General features: G+C 36.2%; 1 protein-coding gene across 4 annotated transcripts in view; it reads right to left on the minus strand.

Annotated features, from left to right (window-relative positions):
* The window catches only part of LOC110827140 (uncharacterized), a 68,793-nt gene that overhangs the window by 1,798 nt on the left and 46,452 nt on the right, over nucleotides 1–20,543 (minus strand). For 3 of the 4 annotated variants that reach the window (XM_087353178.1, XM_087353177.1, XM_087353176.1), the window contains exons 3-17: nucleotides 19,095–19,294; nucleotides 18,429–18,602; nucleotides 17,829–18,002; nucleotides 16,126–16,389; nucleotides 15,524–15,784; nucleotides 14,684–15,352; nucleotides 11,931–12,026; nucleotides 8,287–10,498; nucleotides 7,092–7,324; nucleotides 5,703–6,032; nucleotides 4,398–5,345; nucleotides 3,093–3,353; nucleotides 2,681–2,810; nucleotides 1,877–2,205; nucleotides 663–921 (exon numbers count right to left, since the gene is read on the minus strand). In XM_087353178.1, the coding sequence (XP_087209304.1) occupies nucleotides 663–921; nucleotides 1,877–2,205; nucleotides 2,681–2,810; nucleotides 3,093–3,353; nucleotides 4,398–5,345; nucleotides 5,703–6,032; nucleotides 7,092–7,324; nucleotides 8,287–10,498; nucleotides 11,931–12,026; nucleotides 14,684–15,352; nucleotides 15,524–15,784; nucleotides 16,126–16,389; nucleotides 17,829–18,002; nucleotides 18,429–18,602; nucleotides 19,095–19,294 (6,540 nt within the window). Of the gene's footprint in view, nucleotides 1–662; nucleotides 922–1,876; nucleotides 2,206–2,680; nucleotides 2,811–3,092; nucleotides 3,354–4,397; nucleotides 5,346–5,702; nucleotides 6,033–7,091; nucleotides 7,325–8,286; nucleotides 10,499–11,930; nucleotides 12,027–14,683; nucleotides 15,353–15,523; nucleotides 15,785–16,125; nucleotides 16,390–17,828; nucleotides 18,003–18,428; nucleotides 18,603–19,094; nucleotides 19,295–19,902; nucleotides 19,931–20,543 lie in introns of those variants that run through there. The other variant, XM_087353179.1, reaches the window with a different exon arrangement.

Consider the following 20,543-nt stretch of genomic DNA (forward strand, 5'->3'; position numbering starts at 1 on the left):
TCGGTCCATGGCCTCCTAAATTCTCCTCTTCCATTCGGCCCTCTGTTAGGTCCGTCTGTCCGAGGCTTTGATTGAGGTTTTGAAACATCTTCCTATTTACGGTGCAAGGTTGTTAGCCTTGTGACCAACCCCCAACCTGGAGGACCAGGGTACCTGTCTTAGTCTGACCTCTCCCCCTCGACCAATCTGGCTAGGGAGGCCCTACCAGTAGCTATGCTACCGCCAGCATAGCTCTTGGGGTCACTGAGGTACTCAAGCCGCACCACCACGACAAGGTGCAGGTACCATTAAGTTGTTATAGTGCCCCTAATTTCCATCTTCCCATAAGGCACTGGCTTTGCCAACTGCACTGTTTTCCAAAAACATAACCCACACACTGGCAAGGGACCGCTGTACATAAAACTTAATTCTTTCTGAAATTTTACAGTGAGGCTTTCTGAGATAACTGTCTGGTTATAGGGGACAATTATGAACTTGGTACCATGTGGTCACAATGCAATGCATAACCAAAACTTGAGCAGAGTGGAGATATACCACAAAATATAATTAAAAAAAGAGAGATTGTGAGGTACAAGCCTCTGAGCTGTGTTAAAATGGAAGAATGAAACTTCACATCATGCAAGCAAAGTTACCACTGCAGACATCAAATTAGTATTACTCACTAGAATTGATTGAAACAGCTGTGAGATTAGGGTTCAAATTACAGCCATATCCTTCCATAGTGCTGACCACTTTGGATGTATCAATTTGCACTCCACTTGAAGCTGCTTCCAGGCTAGAAAAACGGCCCTGGTCACTCTCAATACCGAGGTCTGGAGATGAGTTGATGTTGCGCATTGAAGAGGGATCAGCAGAGATACTGTTAGATGCTGCAGAATGTTGCTCAGTCAGTGATGTGAACCAGTAACTGCTACTACAAGTCTGTATACAACAATAAAGGTTCTTGTTTTAATGCTAATACAAATCTTTGACTCTGATCAGAAAGAGCAGCCATTTGTTGTTCACTGTTAGCTATCACCTCAACTTACTCTATCTTATGCACATTTTAACACATAACTAGATTCTTTCTGGCATCAACCCTTACAATTTGTCATTATTTATTTTACATATTCATACATAATGCAATATAGTATATGATAAAACATGATAGTGAACTACATAAAACTGTGGAAAATTAAAACATAACCTCATTCATTCCTAATGTATTATTAGTAGACAACCCACACAAATTGGTAATGTCTTTGGATAAATAAGAACAACATATTTAAGGTGTATGTAGGCAGCCTACAATGTAGCATCCCAACATAATGCTTCAAGGGACAGAAATATCATGGTTAACTTCAGGATGGATGGACCTGGACTGAGAAACAAACACAGGACCTAAAAAATATGAATATGTGCTAACCTCTCAAACAAGCCACCTAATGTTTAGACATGGTACAGATACTTTTACCTCCTATGAAGCATATACCTTCTCTCAGAAGATAGTTTTCATATTTAAATTTAGAATTTCATCATATATGTTGTTCTGAAGATGTGTGCGCACGCACACACACAATCTTGTTCTTCATCAGGGTAGGAACAAATCTGTTTAATGAATTATTCTTGGGCTACCAGCTGTGTAAAGTGGTTTAATGAAGAAAACAGCAATGTTTCAAGTTGTACAACTACAGTACCCTGAGGACAAGGAAGGTTCTTGAAATGGTGTTTTCTTCATTAAACCACCTTACACGGCTGGTAGCCCGAGAAGAATTCATTATATCCCACCTTCTGTGTTAATAAATGTATATATACTTCTAAGACCTATGATGTGAATATCATGCTGTATGAAGAAACAGTCAGCTCTAACCAGTATGCAATATGTCAATTATTTCACCTGTGTTAATACAGCTCCATATTCTTCAACAGCTTGATCCTCAGACTTATAGTCAGAGAGTTCACTATGCTGTCTGTGAAAACCATGCTGAAGTACCACGCTGGACAGAGCTGCAAGTCCTCCATTGCTACCATCATTACTTCCTCTTTTGCTTCTATCCCTATCATCATTCTGACTTCCACTGTATTCCAGGGACACAGTAGCTGTTGTACCCCATGGGCTGTTAGGGAGAGAACCTTCTCCTGTCAGCTGATCAAGGCCAGAAGAGAAACTGCCAAGAGAAGTTCTGCCAACCTTAATGTGAGGCATAGATGATGAAGAAAATGGGCCTAAAAAATTAATCCAGTATTACCATTTCATTTTACACCATCTTCATGAAAATAAATGAATAAAAAACCTTAATAATCAACTATGTAGAGCAGAATTGTTCTTGAGAAGCTAATAGCTGCTCAGTTATGAAATTCCCCACATTTTATGGAAGAATAAAGCTCCTTAATATGTTCACAAGAGTCTGCCACTGGATCCTATGCTGAGCCAGATGAATCCAGTCCACATCCTCATGCCCTGTTTGTTTATGAACACCAAGGCTTCAGCATTTAGATCCATTTGGTCCTCATACTGAACAGGGTAATCCAACTGGTTTGAGATTCCAATAAATCTTCTTCATTTCAATATATAATTCATACTTCTTTTGTCTACACCAGTAGTTCACAACAGGAATTTTACTATTTAGATCAAATATGCTTAATTCATTAATGTTCCTCAGAACTTCTTATTTCATGAACAATTATTACATAAATATACCTCCTGAAGGTGATGATGGTTCTTCTTTCATGCGTAGTCTACACAAATCTTCCTTAAGTTCCACATAAGCTGCTTCTAGCTCCTTCACATGTTTCTCTAGACCATCCTTTTGTTGCTGCAGTATCACCATCTGTGTTCCAGATGAAGAGAACAAAATTATTAAAATATATGAACTGAATAATGTGTTTCTTGAATATTAATAAAATTCTGTTTATATTACAGAATACAGTAAAATCTACATTTTATAACCAACTCTACAACAAATACCTCTAATGTTACAATAAAAGTTCTGAACCCTAGTGAGTCACAATATAGAACATCTAGGTTAAAACCTCAATATGAAGTACAAAAATTTGTCCTGAAGTTTCCTACACAGAGGTTCATATGCTATGTTTTGCATTTTTTGAGATACCTCATTTTCCACCTGCTCTTTAGCAACAAGAAGACAGTTTTCTGCATCCTTCCTTTCACGAATCAACTCAGCTTCTCGTGCCTCATGTCGACGGACCTCTTGCTCAAGGTGCAACTTTTCATTAGCAAGGCGAGTTCGTTCCAATTCTGCCTGCGACGTTGATAATGTGACTTCATCCAACTGTTTTATCAGCTCAAATTCTTTCTCTCGGAAGCGCCTTTCTAAGTCCTGCAGTCGTTTCATTAGCTCCATTTCTCGCTTCTGTTCATAAAGAAGAACACTATTTCATATGCAATATAAACAATATGGGATATAGCCATAAATCAACTGCATTTAATGCACTCAACATCAAGAAGGAATAGTTATTAAATTAATTAATGGAATATACTTTCTGGATATAAAATACTGGTCTATGTTGTTCAAAACTTTATACAGGTAGATTCTCAGTATAGTGAACACCATTAAAATTCATTTACTGCAAAGAAGGAAATGCCAATTTAGAGCTAAACTATACCATGTATACTACTATATATATCTAATGCAACTGAATTGTAATAAAATAAACATGTCCAATACTCTACACGATGAAATACTGCATTACAATAAAAATCACATGATAAATTTGCCCAGGTTTAAGAAACAATGATAATGGTGGATCTTTAATTTGCTTAATCATGAAGGGCTAATGTACAGTAATTACACTACTCAAGTGCTTTTGGCCTTCCATTTTTTGGTGATGCAACCATTTCCAAATCTAAAACACATAAGCCAAAACCCAATGTTCAATTTTTCTAAAGAAGAAATATAAGAGAAGGCATATTTGATATGTTCATTAACTTTTTTACTGTTGTACTTTCTTAATTTCATTGTGTTGTGTTTTATACCAGTACCACTGGGTTGTCACCATGAGGCATGTTTTGGAAATTTTTCAGTGCCATGACATAATTGTGAAAGAGTTTTATGTGATTGAGAGATGGAGTAGAGGCAAAACAGCATTGTCTATTAATGCTTGCACTGATACAAAAGGTTCATAAACTCTAAATGGTTCTGACAACGGTGTGTTACAGTTACTACTATAGAATTTCGCCCACTGCCCGGCATATAAATAAAGAATAAAATATATAAATAAAAATTAAGTAATAATAATAAAACACATCTGTTTCTACACTCGGGCAAAAAGGTGAGGAGAACATACTCAGTTGGTTCTGTTACAAAGAGATAACCTCAGCGACTGGAAGTAACAGTAACAAGGCTACATTATTTATCAATTATTATATTGCTTCCTTATTATCAAAACAGATGTACCTTGCTTCTCTCCTCAACATTCTTAATCCTCATGTCAGCTTCTGCTTTGATTTCCCTATCCTGTTTCTGTGCACCTTCAATCTGGGATCTTAATCCTGCCTCTATTTCCTGACTACGGCGCTCTGCTTCAAGTATCTTCTTCTCCATTTCAGCCTTGCTGACACACTCTTTCTCTTGCAATTTCTTCTTGGCTTCATGTAGCTGCTGGATCAGTCGCACTTCCATCTCCTTGGTTTTCATATCCAGTGTCTCCCTGCTATGTTTCTCTAATAGGATGCCCATCTCCTCAGATGCTTTCAGCTTCCTTTCTGCATCTTGTTTCAGGATCTCAGCATCCTGTATCTTTTTCTTTGCTGCTTTTATTTGCATTCCTGCTTCTTCTCTCTGTTTCTTTGCATCATGGGTTAATGATTCAATTTTTTTCATGCTTTCTTCTATTTCTTTTTGCATTATTTCTTTTTCCCTTTCAAGAGCTTTCTTCTTTTCCTCAGTAACTTCCTTTTCTCTCTGAACCATTTCTCTGTCCTTTTGTATTACTCCCCTCTCTCTAAGTATTGATTCCTTTTCTGTTTGTAACAAACCAGTTTGAATTTCAGCTTCCTTTATCTGGAGCTTGGCAACCTCAGACTGCTTCTCTATTTCTGCTATTTGACCCTCAGCTTCTAATTTTGTTTTCTCAGCCTCTGTCATTAATTTCTGTGCCTCCAACAGCTTGATATCTGCTTCTAATTTAATACTTTCTGCAGTCTGAATCTTTCTCTCAGCCTCTTCTTTCAACTGGACAGCTTCTTGCATCATTTTTTCTATTTCTATGCTCTGCTGCTGTGTTTGATTTTCAACTTCTAGCATAAGGCACTTTCTCTCCAATATCTCGTTATCTTTTTCTTGGAGTCGAGACTCAAGATTAGACACCTGTTCTTGAAGGATGGTCACAGTTTGCCGAGTCACCTTTAAAGAAGCAAAATTGAGGGTAATTAAGTAGGTTCAGTATTTAGCCAACTGAATCCTAATACCTAATTTAACTTGTGGGCACAGCTAAAGACCAAACAGATATACAAGCATATTCTACAGTGGGAGCAACAGCCTCCTAGGGGACCATGAAGCTGTATTTGGAGGGGGTTAATGGCATAATTATAACACATACACAGATGTATTTAAGGTTAATTAGTACTTCATCACAGTCAGTCTCCAAAATTAACTCCTGTTCAATTTCCATTTTAATCCTTAAAAAATGAAACCACTATGGGGAAAGAAAGAAATGTACACTTATGTGCCACAGAATGTTAAAGAACTATATTATCTCACCTGAAGCTGCTCATTTGCAACATTAGCAAGCCTGGCTTTCTGTTTGCTCTCCTCCAACTGCACTCTCACTTCCTCCAGTTTTGCTTCCAACTCCTTATTTAGGCGACGAGCTTCCTCCAACTGTTCCGCTGTCTCTTTCACCTTCTGCCACAGGCTCATCATATTATCATCACCCTGACTGCTTAAGCTTGATATGATGCCTTCTAACTGGCATCGAATAAAGTCATTGTGATAAAGAGAAGATTCCAATTTCTCCCGTTGGCAACGAATTTGGTCCAGTAGGCATATTGGGATGGTAATTGAAGATCCACTACTTCTTTCTTGAAGTTGCTGTATGAATATAAAATTATTTGTTGTCATATATAACTAGAAAGTAAGTGTAATTGTATAAAAAATATCTGTTTAAAAGCTGATAATTCCAAACATGCTGGTGTAATCTATGAGGCTATGTTAAACATATGAATCTTTAAGGTTATATTCAACACATTTAACAAAGACAAAATCTGTACTAAATTAATACTGCTTTTACAAATAACTATTATAATTCAATTCTTCATTATTGGTGTGCTGTATCAACAGCCTGATGGCCAGTTACAGTTACAGCACAGAGATGAGCACAGGAACACAATAAAAACATAAAAGGTAAAACAAGCAGAATATAAAAATACATTAATACGGAGGACATAAATACACAAGAAAATTGCAACTATATATATTAGCATATTTGTAAAAATAATTTAAATCAATTAAGTAAATTATACTATTATAGAATGTGAAGAAGTGTGACAACAATAATAATGATAAATAACATATATAATCAGAAACAATTAAGAGTTCTGACTAAAGCAGAATTCAGTTATATGACTATCTGTGCACAAGTCCATCATGGAAGTCCATGAGCACAATTGCATTGCATTGTTAGGTTACAAATGTACATTACTTAAATATGACATTTGCAGCATAAGATTTGTAGCAATGGAAGTCTGTATAGGAAAGTAGGCTTTATGAATTCTATCCAGAATTCCTGGTTAATGTAGTTATAATAACTGAATTTTCTTACGCATGGAAAACTCATGCTGGAGAATCCCAAATATTAAAATTTAGGCAATGAAACTCACCGATGGCAAATGAGGTCATATTACAAAAGCAGAAAATTATTTCCTTTCTACCATAATTACAGCTGTTATAACTGTTAGAATAAGTGTTCGAGGCTGAAATATTTATAAACTAAAAGTCTTACCATTTCTGATGTCCAGTCAACAACATATTAAATAATGTTCATAAAATTTAAACACCAACATTCATGTACAGTATTATGAAGAATTCCTTCTATTCCTGCGCACTTCTGAACTCGTTTCTACTGCTACTATCATTATTTCCAATTCATACCTCTACACTTGTGGATTTGTCCAATTTCTCTTCATTGACCTTGGAAGTGTTCATGCTCATGTCACGAATAGACGGTTTGTCATTGGTCTCTGTTAGAGAAGGAAAAGATGGTGATGGAGCCAGTTGGTGCAGAATAGTCAGCTCTGCTCTCAATGCTTCATTTACTTGCTCCTGAGCTCTTAACCGATTCTGCAGTCTTCTCACTTCCCCCATGTCACTTCTTCCCCTCTTACCTACATAGTGTGATGAAAGGAATTTATGGAAAGATCAGTTTTCACCAAATAAGCAGAAACACACACATTTGAGTGAGATTTTGGTGATTGGCCTTGCAATCAGTGAAATTCAGGAATATGATGTCCTTATTCAACAAGGTCTACAGAATATTTGATAATTTATTGATTATCATATCTATAGATGATGCAAAGAGGAAGAATTTGTACAAAATTTTATACATATATGACCAATGCTGCATATCAGCTTTACTAAAACTAGTACCCAAGACATAAATAAAAAGTTAGACGACTGTTTCCACTGATGTTATCTACACTCAAATAAAAGTTCACTATATACATATGAATAAAAGAATAGAAATAAATATGAGACAGTGTGATATAAAAACATTCTGAATAAGATCTATAATTGCCATTTAACAATTCACATTGTTTTTTATGGTTTATTAAACTCAAGAAAAAACGTCTGCGCTCATATGAAGTAGTGGATCTAAACGACTGTTTTATATGTGTAACATTTTATGTTTCATGCAAAACTGTCATGTAATGGATAGAGGGATATGTAAATTAATGTTTGTAAAATTTATTTATTTTTATTGGGATATGTGAAGCATGGCAAATGCCAAGATTATTGAAATCATGTGTATACAAATAGGTAACTGAAACAAACTTTATAGTGCTTCATTATTACAAGTAAAAACAGTCTAAAATTATGAAGTGAGTTTCTGTGCAGTTTGTATTAATCAGCTCTACACCTTACAGTGCAGTCCTCCTACACAAGATTTTAACCAATCCATGAAATAATACTGGAATAAGAACATGTGACACAGCAGGCAAATATTCCCTCCCATTAAAGAACTCATTTTATTTACTGCACAAAAGCAAGACTATAGAAAGTTTCTTTCTCATAGCCTCATTTGTTAATATACTGGAAAAGAACAGTAGAATTATGCCAGTGTTAATACCTTGAATTCTGTTGATTTCATGAGCTGTCTCCTCAGATGATTCGGATGTGTCAGTATCCTCTTGAGTGATCCTAGGATTACGAGGCCTAATGCTACTAATCACGGTGCAACCACCAACATTAGTTCCAGGGGACTGTACTGCCTTGGCAGATTCCTCATTCAGCCCAATTCTCGCCAATGATACATTTCGGTCTGGCTCTGACCATGCCTCAGAGTCAGACAAGTTTCCTCCAGCAACATCATGCTGATGGATAGGCTGCTGGAGGTGACTGAACGCAACCGCACTAGCACTGGAACTACGGCATATCTTGTTAATTGGCAAATTAGTATTTTTAGAATCTTGCTTCTTCAAGACAGATTTCCTTAAATTCAGAGCTATATCTTGCTGGCCAACTTCCTCTATAGCATTTGTAATTTCTATTGGTAATGACACAGATCTAGCAACTTCTGTATTTCTCTCCTGACATGAACCTGACACTGCCTCTATCAAAATGTTTGCCTCACCTAATACTGAATTTTCAACATTAGACAACAAAGTTTGAGGTTCATTACTCCACTGTTTACCAATGCTGCTACTCGGATGCTGGCTGTTGTAAAATGTCATTGAAGACAATGACTCCTTTGTTTCTTCAATATCCACAAGTCTTTCAGTTTCAGTCCTAGGCATCCACATAACTCCTGAGCTTGAACTGGAATGTTTACTGGAACTACAATGTTCACTTCTTGGTCCAGACATTGTAGCAGCTTCAGCTTTATTATACATATTCAATTCCTTTTGTGACCTTGAAAATTCAATATCCCTCTGCTTTATTTCATGTGTTAATGTTTCAACTTGTGATCGTAGCTGGGCAATCACCTTGGCTTGTTCGCCTACAATCTTATCTCTCAATGCATTATTATCTTCTGATGTAGATGAATCCTTCATCATGTGTATTTGAGCAATTTCATTGTTACTGCCACTGCTTCGGCAACATTGGCTAGTGGTAGTCAAGGCTGACTCATATGGTGACATGCGTGAAGATTTTATAACTTCCTGCTGTGCAGTATCATAGCTGCTTACTTCACCCTCCTCTATATCATCTTTTAAAACATCTATTAAACTCATATTTACATCACCAGCAGACATCAAAAGGCTGGAGAAGGAATCCATCAAAGGAGGAAAAGAACCATTAGTAAGATCTTGATCATTAATGGACAGTGACACAGAAAGAGATCGAGATAACTCCATGCTACGTTCAATGACTTGCTTCAGCAGCTGCCGATGTTTTGTTCTTAAACCACCTAGCTGTTCTGGATGACTGAGAAGTGAACTAAGAAACCCTGCCACTTCTTCCAACCTCTTTGTTAATAATGAACAGACCTCTCCAGCTTCCTTTCGCCAAACATTTGCTCTGTCAATTTCCTCTCGTAATCTGGCACATTCAGACCTCAGTGTGCGGCTATCATTATCCCTTTCAGGTGTATTACGCAGTCTTTCACGTAACTCCTCCACCTTACGACACAGGTACGTACGTTCCTCAACACTGGCCTGAAGCTGATCACGAAGACATGTAACTTCATCTTTAGAAGCAGAAATTGTTGATGGCATTGCTGAAGTTCCAAGTTCTGCTGTGGGGATGTCACCTGTATCAGTTCTTAAAGTGTCCCCACTTGACACAGAAAGTTGTTGATAATGGACATGCTGATTAAAGGTGACTGGTATCTGTTTAAGTTCCCTCAGCATAAGTGATGTTGGGAGGTTTACTTGTACTCCTAGCTCAGCTACTTTGTCCTGCAACATTTTCAGTTGGAAATCACGAGAACCTATCTGCTGCTGCAAGGACATTATTTCTAATTCCCTCCTCACAGATATACTATTAAGCTGATCCTGCAACTTTTCAATCTCACGGTTTTTGTCCCAGAGTTCCTTGTTTATCAGTTCTTGAAGGCTACTAGCCCGTTTCTGTAATTCTTCATCACGTCTTTCAACTTCCTGATTATTGTCTTCCAGTTGTATCACTAATCCTTCAGACACAGAACTAATCTGGTTTTCCTTTATATCAGAAACTTCTTTTAATTGTTCTTCTCCATCACTCTTCATCAACCGATTCAAATCCTCTTCTAATTCCTTGATGCGGTTATCACGAGCTTCTAATTCATTCACAGACGTTGCAGTTTTCTTTTCATAGTCTTCTAGGAGCATTTCCTTCTGACTTAGGTTTGTTATCAGTGCCTATACCAAAGAAAGAACATAATTAGGCACAGATGTTTAAATATACTGCAACAACCATCTGGAATAAAATAATTTTTATTATTAGGAAAATTTATCTAGATAAAAAGATGCACATAACATTTCCCAAATTTAATATAAAACAAAAAAGTCTGTATATTCTTTCACAGAGAACAAGATACAAAATCTTGGGATGTCGGAATAACTGAAAGTGGATGTTGTTTTATTCGTCCTTTAACACCAAAAATGATTCTGCAGCAGAGCAGACAGTTTCTCTCAGAAAAATCTTGCATGATTCTTCTGTGACACACAATTACTGAAATACAAATGCATCTGTTGCTTTTTAGTGTACAGATGGGCATAAACCAATGGAATGAACTATATACAACTCATGACTTATATTTTCTTTATAAACGTTATATATAAAACTACATAAATGACAACCGATAATTTTCTCACCAACATACTGCTGTTACAATAATTCATTTCTGATACAGAATATACCATTCATTGGTATGAAGTGACTTGGGTATAAATGGGAAGATAATAGTATAGTGGATCTTAGGGAAGTAGGGTTGGAGAGTGTAGATTGGATTCAACTGGTTTAGAAGAGGAACCAGTGATGGGTTCTTGTAAGCATGGTGAAGATCCTTTTCGTTCTTTAAAAGGAGAATTTACTGGCTCAGCGTACTATTAGCTTCTCAAGAAGAACTCTGTTCCATGGAGTTAGTTACAGATGTTTTACAAATGCAGAACCTACATTCGGTCATTTTGCAGAAAACGGAAAATAAATACATAGAAGCCACACAAAGTTTTCAATTCATTTTTATGAAAATGATAAGTTACGAAACTAGTCACAGTGCAATCATTCGCAGGAAAGAAACGAAATTATGCATAAAGTCTGTCTTCTTATTACACATGCCTTCGGTCCTTTTCCAGGCAAACCAAATTAAGACTTGTGTTGAATTATTCACAATATAATTGGATAAATTCAGATTCCTTCTTGTTCCACTGCTAATCTGTTTCATGGCACCCAAAAGTAATGTGTGATATGGAACAAACAGAATTAATTTAAGGATTTATCATTTAATAATTTTATACAAATTTTGTTTCACTTAATGTGTAGCAGTTTTGTCACTTATTCCTAAAAAACCAAGTTTCCTAACATTGTTCTGAACACTTGTGTGGCAAGTTGATAAAACACTGTAATTGTACTCTAACAACCCACAGATTTCAGTAACTTTGTAGCTAATGTTGAGGAATTCAGAATGGTAAGAGCACTGGCTCTTACATGAAGCGATGAGAAAAAACCAAAGAAAAACAGACAGGACAACTGACCCTAGATGGCTCTCATTGCTGAAAATACTTCACTGCATTTAGTCACAGTAACAATTTAAAATCTTATTCTATAATATATAATAGAAAAATAACTTACTTGAACCTGTTTCTCCATCTCAGTAGATAAATTATCTCTTTCCTTTGTTACATGAGCCAATTTCTTGTTCTTGTCCTCCACTTCTGCCCACAATCGCTGAACAACAAACACAACAATTCAAGTAATTGCTACAAAGTGGCATCCAGCTTATTGGCCGTAGCATTGTAGTAATTTTCAGCAGTCTAATAAAATAAAGATGCCACATTTTATGAGGCCCTGAACCCCAAAACCAATTGGAATTCTTAAAAGTCAATGCTATGTAGGTAGTATAAATACATAAGCTTCAAAACACATTATCACATAATATTTGTCTTTATTTTTAAGTTAGATCCATCCCACTACTATTTTTAAGTATCCCCACTGATCACTGAAGTCAGGGAGAAGAGAGAACTCTTCCCATCACATCACTCTTGGAGATTCTGACTGCTAATGAAACTGATGTACCTACAGTCTAAATACTTTGAAAATAAAACTTACTCAAAACACAGCAAATGCTAAACATGGTCTCCACTGTTCCATAAGCATTCTTAACACCCATGTAAAAAGTTTAGATATACAAGAAGTTCAGAGTAGCTGTTCTGCGGTTGCCCGGGGCACTTCTTTACAAAGGTTTACTTGAGTGACTTAGTAAAATCTATTAATATTTTAATATGCTTTACAGTCTGGAGAAGTGAAGGATAGATAATGAAGATTATAAAACTGTACATCAGTATTTCAAAGTGCTGTTTATGAGCATCTGTTGTTTATAGACACATTAAAACTTGCTTACAGAAATCCTCGAATTAAATCATTGTTAAATCAACCAGACACTTTGTTGAATTCCATGCAAACATTTAGTAACAAAAATGCAGAAGACAAAGTTAATGAGATTAAGTACTTCAAAATGATGGTGAAAAAAATACTGGACAAATAGATAACGGGAAGGAATCAAAATAGTTGCAAAGTCAACAGCACATACGAAGATGGACCGGAAAAGAGGCCACGTTCGTTGCTCATGCATTTTCATTATGTCAAGAAAAGAAAAGCAAATGCTACTGCAGACAAACATTGTAGATTCTGACAACTCAAGACCATCTCAGAATGCTACAGCTCCTGTCCTGCTTACTGCATCAATACAAACATAAAGGGCAAAACAGAAAACAAAGAATACACACTATTGTAATATTAACCATAAGAACATAAAATTTGTCAACATGTCCATCAGGTGTCAAACATGACAGTCATTTCAAACACCTGCTAATAACATGTGAGTTACATCACAGAGCATATTAATACAAATATTACTACTAATTGAAAACCATAGGCATCTGTCATGAACGATGTCATAATAAATGGAACATTCCGTAAAGCGGCTGTTATGTTTGATGAAAGACTCTTGGGTTAGGCTGTTATTTTTATTCAAACTGAAATAAAATTATGAATATGTACTCAAGTGATGAGGGCATTAGGATGTTGGGTGCACTTTTCTGTCTTTACATTTTATTTTCATTATATCAGTAAGTTTTAAAACACTATGTACTATATATTTATTATTATGCATTAGCAGCACCTCAAAGTCTTCTAATTCTTAATACAAACATATGCTCTAGACACAGTTAGCTTCAAATGAGCTATTTCTACATTTTTACAGCTGGGTTAAATGTTAAAATCCTTCCTATCATATTGATCTAATGTCCACTTAATACTGAAGATTATATTCTCTGTCTGAGGTCAATATATAATGTGATCAACATGGACTTCATTCTCTTCAGTTGCTATTCAGAAGTACAGACCCGCGCTTCTTATATTTTAACATATTTATGTGAATACAGTACTAATACAAGCAACAACTATATCCTTCAATAAAAAAACAGATTTTTTGTTATATATACCTGTAAGATTTAGATGCTACTCTATGATGTTCCCCAAATATTTTGAATGGTCCCTAAAATTTTAATAAATGTCCACCTCTGGTCAAAGTGGGCAAGTAGTTCACTGACACATTAAGGTCATATTCTTATTATGGCACAAAATTCACGATACCCAGTTCCTTCAGTCTCAAGTCCCAACATACACTTGGAAAAATGGGACAGAGTTATAACCTGAAGGATAATTAAAACCTACAAAGAATGACCACAAAAATAAGCTAATTAAATTTGTATATTTTTTCATACCAGTCTTCAATTTTATAAAAAATGTACAAAAATGTAATAAAGAAATTATGTGAATTGCATTTTGTTGTAAGAAACTGTCCCACTGATGCATTGCACATTAGTCAAGTGCAATACTTAAATCTAGTCTAGACTGCGAGCTAAAATTCAATAAGCAACATAATGCTTTCAAACTGAACAATGAAATTCATTCCTACATGGTAGTAAATCAGCTTAATAAAATTTGTCTTTTAAACAAAGAATTCCAATTAAGTTTAAGAACACAAGTACTAAAAGCAAAGTTATGTTTCAAACAAGCATGGAAACAAAGCTGTCTCTCATGATCTTAAATGCAGAAGCACGTGAAAAATAATGGTTCTGAATTTTGTTGGCACAGAACTAAAAATAATTACAGTACATGATGGTGAAATTACAGTTGCATTTCATGCAAGACACTGAAGAACAAACAGCTCTTTATGCTAATTATATTATTTATACTCTCAGGTCATAACAGGATAGAGAAAAGCTATTATCATGCAATTTATATCCCAAAATAATAGAAGAATCACGTGTAAGCTATGAAGTGACAGCATACAAATCCCTGCACGTAATAAGCATTCATACCTCATTCTCCTCCTCAGTCATGTCACGGACGTCTTCAAATGCACCTGGCATCCCACAACCACCCTGCACCCGAGCCTGCGCTTGCAGTTGATGAGCTTCCCAGTTGGCTTTGTTGCAGGCATCCTGCAATTCATTCACCTCTGACACCAGGTCACAAATACGTGAATCTTTCTTCTTTACATCACTTCTGAGCTGTTCAATTTCTCGGCCCATATCCTTTGTCCGCTTCATGAAACTTTTAATTGCCTGGCAAGCTTTAAGATAATCTTCCTCAACCTTTTTCAATTTACCTTCTACATCTTTCATTTTCTTTTCAGTCTCCTGAAGTTTGCACTCAGCATTCTGCCAACAAGACTCTAACTCCTTCACTTTCTCTTTCAAAGAATTAGCTTCCTGTCGAACTCTTTCATGTTGTTTTCTCAATACCTGCTGGCTCTCTTCAACAATCAACTTTTCCTCCCTCTCTCTTAATTCCAACAATCGGTTCCTAACGGTTCCATCCTCTTCAGAACTTCGATGACCCCATCTTCTGGGAGACGTTTTTCCATCTGATGCACTAGAGAGGTTGCTGCTTCTACGCCTAAGAGGTGAAAGTAAATCAAGTCCTTGTTGCAAATGTTCTCGACTGCGATTGTTAGCGCGCTTCTGCTGAGCTTTGAAAGTTTCAAGCTGAAAAATTAATGACCTTACATTTAAAACAGCTATGGAAACGACACTTTTCACTTAAATTACACTTTCTTTTATGGGACATTATAATAAAAAAAAATATCAAGGAGCAGAAACAAGTATATAATTTGGCATATTACATAAATAATACAAAATATTAATAAAGTATATTACCTCTTCTCGAAGTCGATTTGCTTCATGAACTGAAGCATCCAGTTTTGCCTCTAGATTACGAGCATTAGTCTTTGCCTTGGCAAGCCGGCCTTCCAAGTCTGCGATAGACGAATCGCGGGCTACAAGCGACGATCTCAAAGCTTCAATCTGCCGCTGTTTTTCATCTAGTGTGATCTGAATTTCCACAAGAACTTTGTTTTGCTGTTCAATCTGACTCTGTTTTTCTTCAATAATACGATCTCGTTCACACAATTCTTGCACCTGCAGTCAGAAATGTAAATAAATTACTCAAAATAAACCAATGACAAGACTCCTCAAGTTGCAAGAAGTGTTTGCTGGCCATAATTTTAAGTTCACTGCTTGCTAGAAAATTATGGCTTCATAGATATTTCTATAGACTATATAATACAAACAAAAAACTGGGTATTTCAATAGACAATTTACTGCATTTGTCTTGCAAAGCAGGAATTAATTTTATGAAAAATAAACTAAAAACATTCTGACACGTAATCCGCATCTTTCTTGAACACAATTAATTGCTTGTTAGAAACCAATTCATTTGTAGCATTTAAGTACACCAACATCTTTGAAATGCATTATACCTTGATCTGAATTTCAGGCTCTTTGGCACTTAGCGCTTCTTCCAGTGTCCTTATTCGCAGATTACAACCTGCCAGATCCTGTCCTCTGTGCTCCAATTCCTGCACCAAGTCTTCTAATTTATTGTCACGCTGTTTCAGTTCAAATTCAAGCCCTTGACAACGTACACCAACGCGCTCAACTTCCTGCTGCGCTTCCTGCAGATCAGCCTCTAACTGATTTGAACGAATTTCTTCTTCTTGCAAGGTGCATTCCAGTTGTTGAACCTATGCACATCAGAACACAGAAAATAACACACAGAAATATACTAAACTGTTGTTACAATGAGAAAATATTATGCACAGGAAAAGAACTATGAATAAAACCTTTTGCTGAGGAGTTAATTGCGAAAACAGATTATGTTTCATTTATTGACCTGTATTGATTGGAAACAATGCTAAATGAACAGGAAGAGGATAAGACAAAACACAGTAAATTTTATTATCTGTATTTGAAATGTTGCACCATGTAACTGGTACTGTCCACAGACCAGGAGAAAAGCCCTGCGGAGGGAAGTCGTTCCTGGGGCGGTGCAGGGGGAATGTTTACTATCAAGTGGACTGGAGGGCTGCTATTGGTGGGAAGTTTGATATGTCAGAGTTTTACACTACTACACACAGACTGAAAACATCACGCAGTTAAGAGTGGCGTGTAGTGAGTGCACCTCTAATGTGTTCTGTAGGTGTTATCATAATATTCTAGATTAAATCACTGTGAGGTAATCTTAAAGCTATATACATCCGAGCACATGAAAACCTGTCGTTTGTTGTTCGTTCAGTGGTTGGGGAACAAACGCTTTTAGGACAGATCGTCACTCACTGCGAAATCTTGCGCATGCACGTATATCACATTCCTAGCAGGGCTTTTCTCCTGGTCTGTTGACTGTAGATACACACTACACCACACAGTGCAACATCCCAAAAGACAACTATCTTCATACTCGTCAGCTGAGAACATCAAATCTCACTTCTTTTAACTAACAGCAATGTGTAAAGATAAACATGGGCACAGCGGACTACTGAACATGTTTTTGTCAATGATGGTCTTCTGGGTTGTAACACAATGCAGACTTGTAGGTAAATTTGCCATGTTTCTCCAAACCGTCGGTATCTATCTGTCTACATGGTGTTACAACCCAGAAGACCAACATGACACATTCAACCCCACTTTACGTACGTCATCTCACATTTTTCTTAAACGGTGTATGTTCTACTTCTTTTCTGTTCATTGATGGAAAATATTAGAACAGTGAATCTGGTTTTGGTACTGTCCCTGCATTTGCCAGTAGGAGCTGAATATCACAAAAACTATCAGTCATAGTGGACACATCTGGATTTGAGTGATGGATATACTAATAATTGCAAATCTTATAAAATGTATAGTTTTAAGAACTGTGAATAAGACAAAAGTCATACTGAGACAGCAAACACATTCCAATCTGTACGGTACCAAATTTCTTCTCTGCCACATACTGCCTTAAAGCTGAAAATGCTACCAGCACTGCATTGCAAAACAAAAGGTAAGACCAATGGACAAGAATGTTTTGCATACGTGTGTCTCACTTCACTTTTAGTACTTAACGATGAAAATAAGAAATTATACAAAAAAGAATAAACTGGAATTAATTTAATGACATCTGTTTCTTAGACAAACTTTCATAACTTACTTGTGCTTCTAATTCTTCAATATGCTGCTGTAATGTTTTTACTTCTTCACGAGTGTGGTGATCTATACAAGTATTTGTCGTACGAAGTCCAAATGCATCAGTTATAAATGATGCAGAGTCTTCGAGTTTATAATAATGTGGGTCTTTAAGTTTGTTCTCATGTTCTTTCAGAGCCTGTAGAGGAAAATTAATAAATGGTCACAAACAACTAGGTTTGCTGGTTATCTGTATTCTTTTGCAGGTTCTGCACAATTAATAAGAACTAAATAATAAATCTTGAGGAAATGGGTGTGACTCATATTAAGCAATGTTTGCATTCAATGTACTTTCTAGCACAAACAATTAAAACATATCAATTTATCATAAATTCTGTAAGGTTTAAGATGTAAAAGATTTATAATTACATGAAGATAATTTATTTACAGAACACACAAATTCTCTTAATGACATTGTATACGAGAACATGGAGTGAAGGATTCTCAGCGTTTGCCAGTCCAAGATAGTGAAGGGGACAACATTATTTAACACAGACACCACGGGAACAATGAATGTGGTGATAAAACACGGACTTCAGAATATTCAATAACACTTTAAACTTACAGTCTCCAGCTCTTGTATTCGCGACTCCAATATCCCTTTTTCTAAGTCCTTTTCCTGCCCGATATTCTTTAACTCCTTCTGATGTTGTTCCTCCATGAGGTCCATAGCTTTGGAGGCCTGACATAGCAGACCCTGTTTATCTGATACCTCTTTCCTCAGAGACTCCGCTTCCACCTAACACATACAATGCGTAAACTTTCTATAATTCTAATGACTGACAACAATATACAATGATACCATTATAATATCTTAGATTAAATCTAAAATATTTTGGTTATGTTGGGGAAAGGGTATTAGTAAATACTGTATTTATAACAAACTTTCTAAAAAATAATGTTGCTATGATCATGTCCCATAGCAGGCCACTCAAATTTACAAACATGCCAAGGTCTGGTCCATTTGCAGACAAGAGATAATAATAAAAAAATGAAAGGGACTGTGGATGCATTTATTTTGTGATGTGTGTTGCACATACACAACGACTTACAATTTCAGGCTGTAAAACAATAATACTGTGAAAGGTAAGTATGTTGTGTGTGTTTAATGCAGTTTTATATATCTGGTCATCAGCCATAAAATTATAATATTTTCATGTTTCTTTTAAGTTGTTATATTACCTGGTCAAACAACAGAAAAAAATTGACTTCATAAAAAACAACACTTTACCTTCAATTCAATATTCTTTTTCACAGCATCCTCTTTGTCATCAGGACCATTCATGCGACCCATTCTTTCTTCTAAGAAATATATTCGCAGCTTCAGATTGAAATTCTCTTTCCTTAGCTGGGACAACTGTTCTTCGTACTCTTTCATAGTGCGACCTCGGATGGGAGAGGTCTTTCCTGGAGACCGTAGGCCCATTGTAACTATTGAAAGAGAGAGAGAGAAAAGTTGTTTTTTTAACACAGAAACAAGATTTTCAGCAATTAATTTAGAACATTTTGAAGTGACAATTCTTGCAGAAAATGGTATCCTTACGGAAAATTGTCGTTTTAATTAAGCCTTAATTGATAAGAACAGAACATGAAAAATAATGGACTATTATAGTGACATGAAAGAATCTGATACAAACACTGTCTACTCAAACTTCCAATGCTGTGCTAGTATAAACCATGACAACTACCCTCCTAAACTAGAAAAATTCATTGCACGTAATTACTTAACACTACAACTGCTTCCATTAGCCTCTGCTATTCAATGGAAACCAGTGACATTGGAATGAAAACGACATTCCAGACTTGCTGTATATATACAATGGAATGTAAAATGTTGCTATTTGGCGACTTACGAAGCGTTAAACCAGGCCACTCGACTACCAAATGTCCGAATCTTTCAGACAGACATAAAATTAACAAATACACTACAATTTATAGTTTAAAGTTATTTAGGCGCAAATTATACATTAAGTTGTAAGGATAAAATTAATATATTATTCGTGTAACAGCTCTGATTTCAAGTGACCTGTAACACTTACTGTTGCAGTTCATAACGTGTGTTGCAGTCTTTGATTCTTGACGTCTGTTGCCATAAAGCTCGCGTCTTACATGTGAAGCATATCACTGCTCTACGAAGAACACAATGAAGGCAAGCATACATTGTCTTCAATTATATCTTACGACACGCCCAAACCCGCCCGAAGACAGCTGAACCAGAAAATAGATATTCTGCTGACTATTTGCACACGAAATTCACACAACGATACCGAACTTCTAAAACATTCTTTTAACAATCGTGGACCGGATGAAATACTGTGAAGGCCAAGACAACACAGATTATCGTATGCTGTGCAGCTGCACTTCAGCATATACAAATCAAACAAATATTTATAAATTCCACTTTATATTCAGGCCAACACGCCTTCCTATCTGAGTAAAACAACAATGTGAAATGCGGTATTATTGTTTTGGCTAGATTAACTCTGAATTGTGCTGTGCTATTGCAAACATGAGCAATTTTCTGATGCGATGGGTCGATACTGAGTTTCTGCCTAACTGGACCGTTAACGACCCCACTGTCCAAGTGATGTAAGACTGAATATGGAGCAATGGTGGAATGACAATAGTGGAAAATTGAAATACTCGGAGAAAAACGTATCCGAGCGCCACTTTTCCAAAA

This window comes from Zootermopsis nevadensis, unplaced genomic scaffold (assembly GCF_977971745.1).
Source record: "Zootermopsis nevadensis isolate Lab colony 2312 unplaced genomic scaffold, Znev_1.0 Znev_ptg000021l, whole genome shotgun sequence".
NCBI classification, from domain to species: Eukaryota; Metazoa; Arthropoda; class Insecta; order Blattodea; family Termopsidae; genus Zootermopsis; species Zootermopsis nevadensis.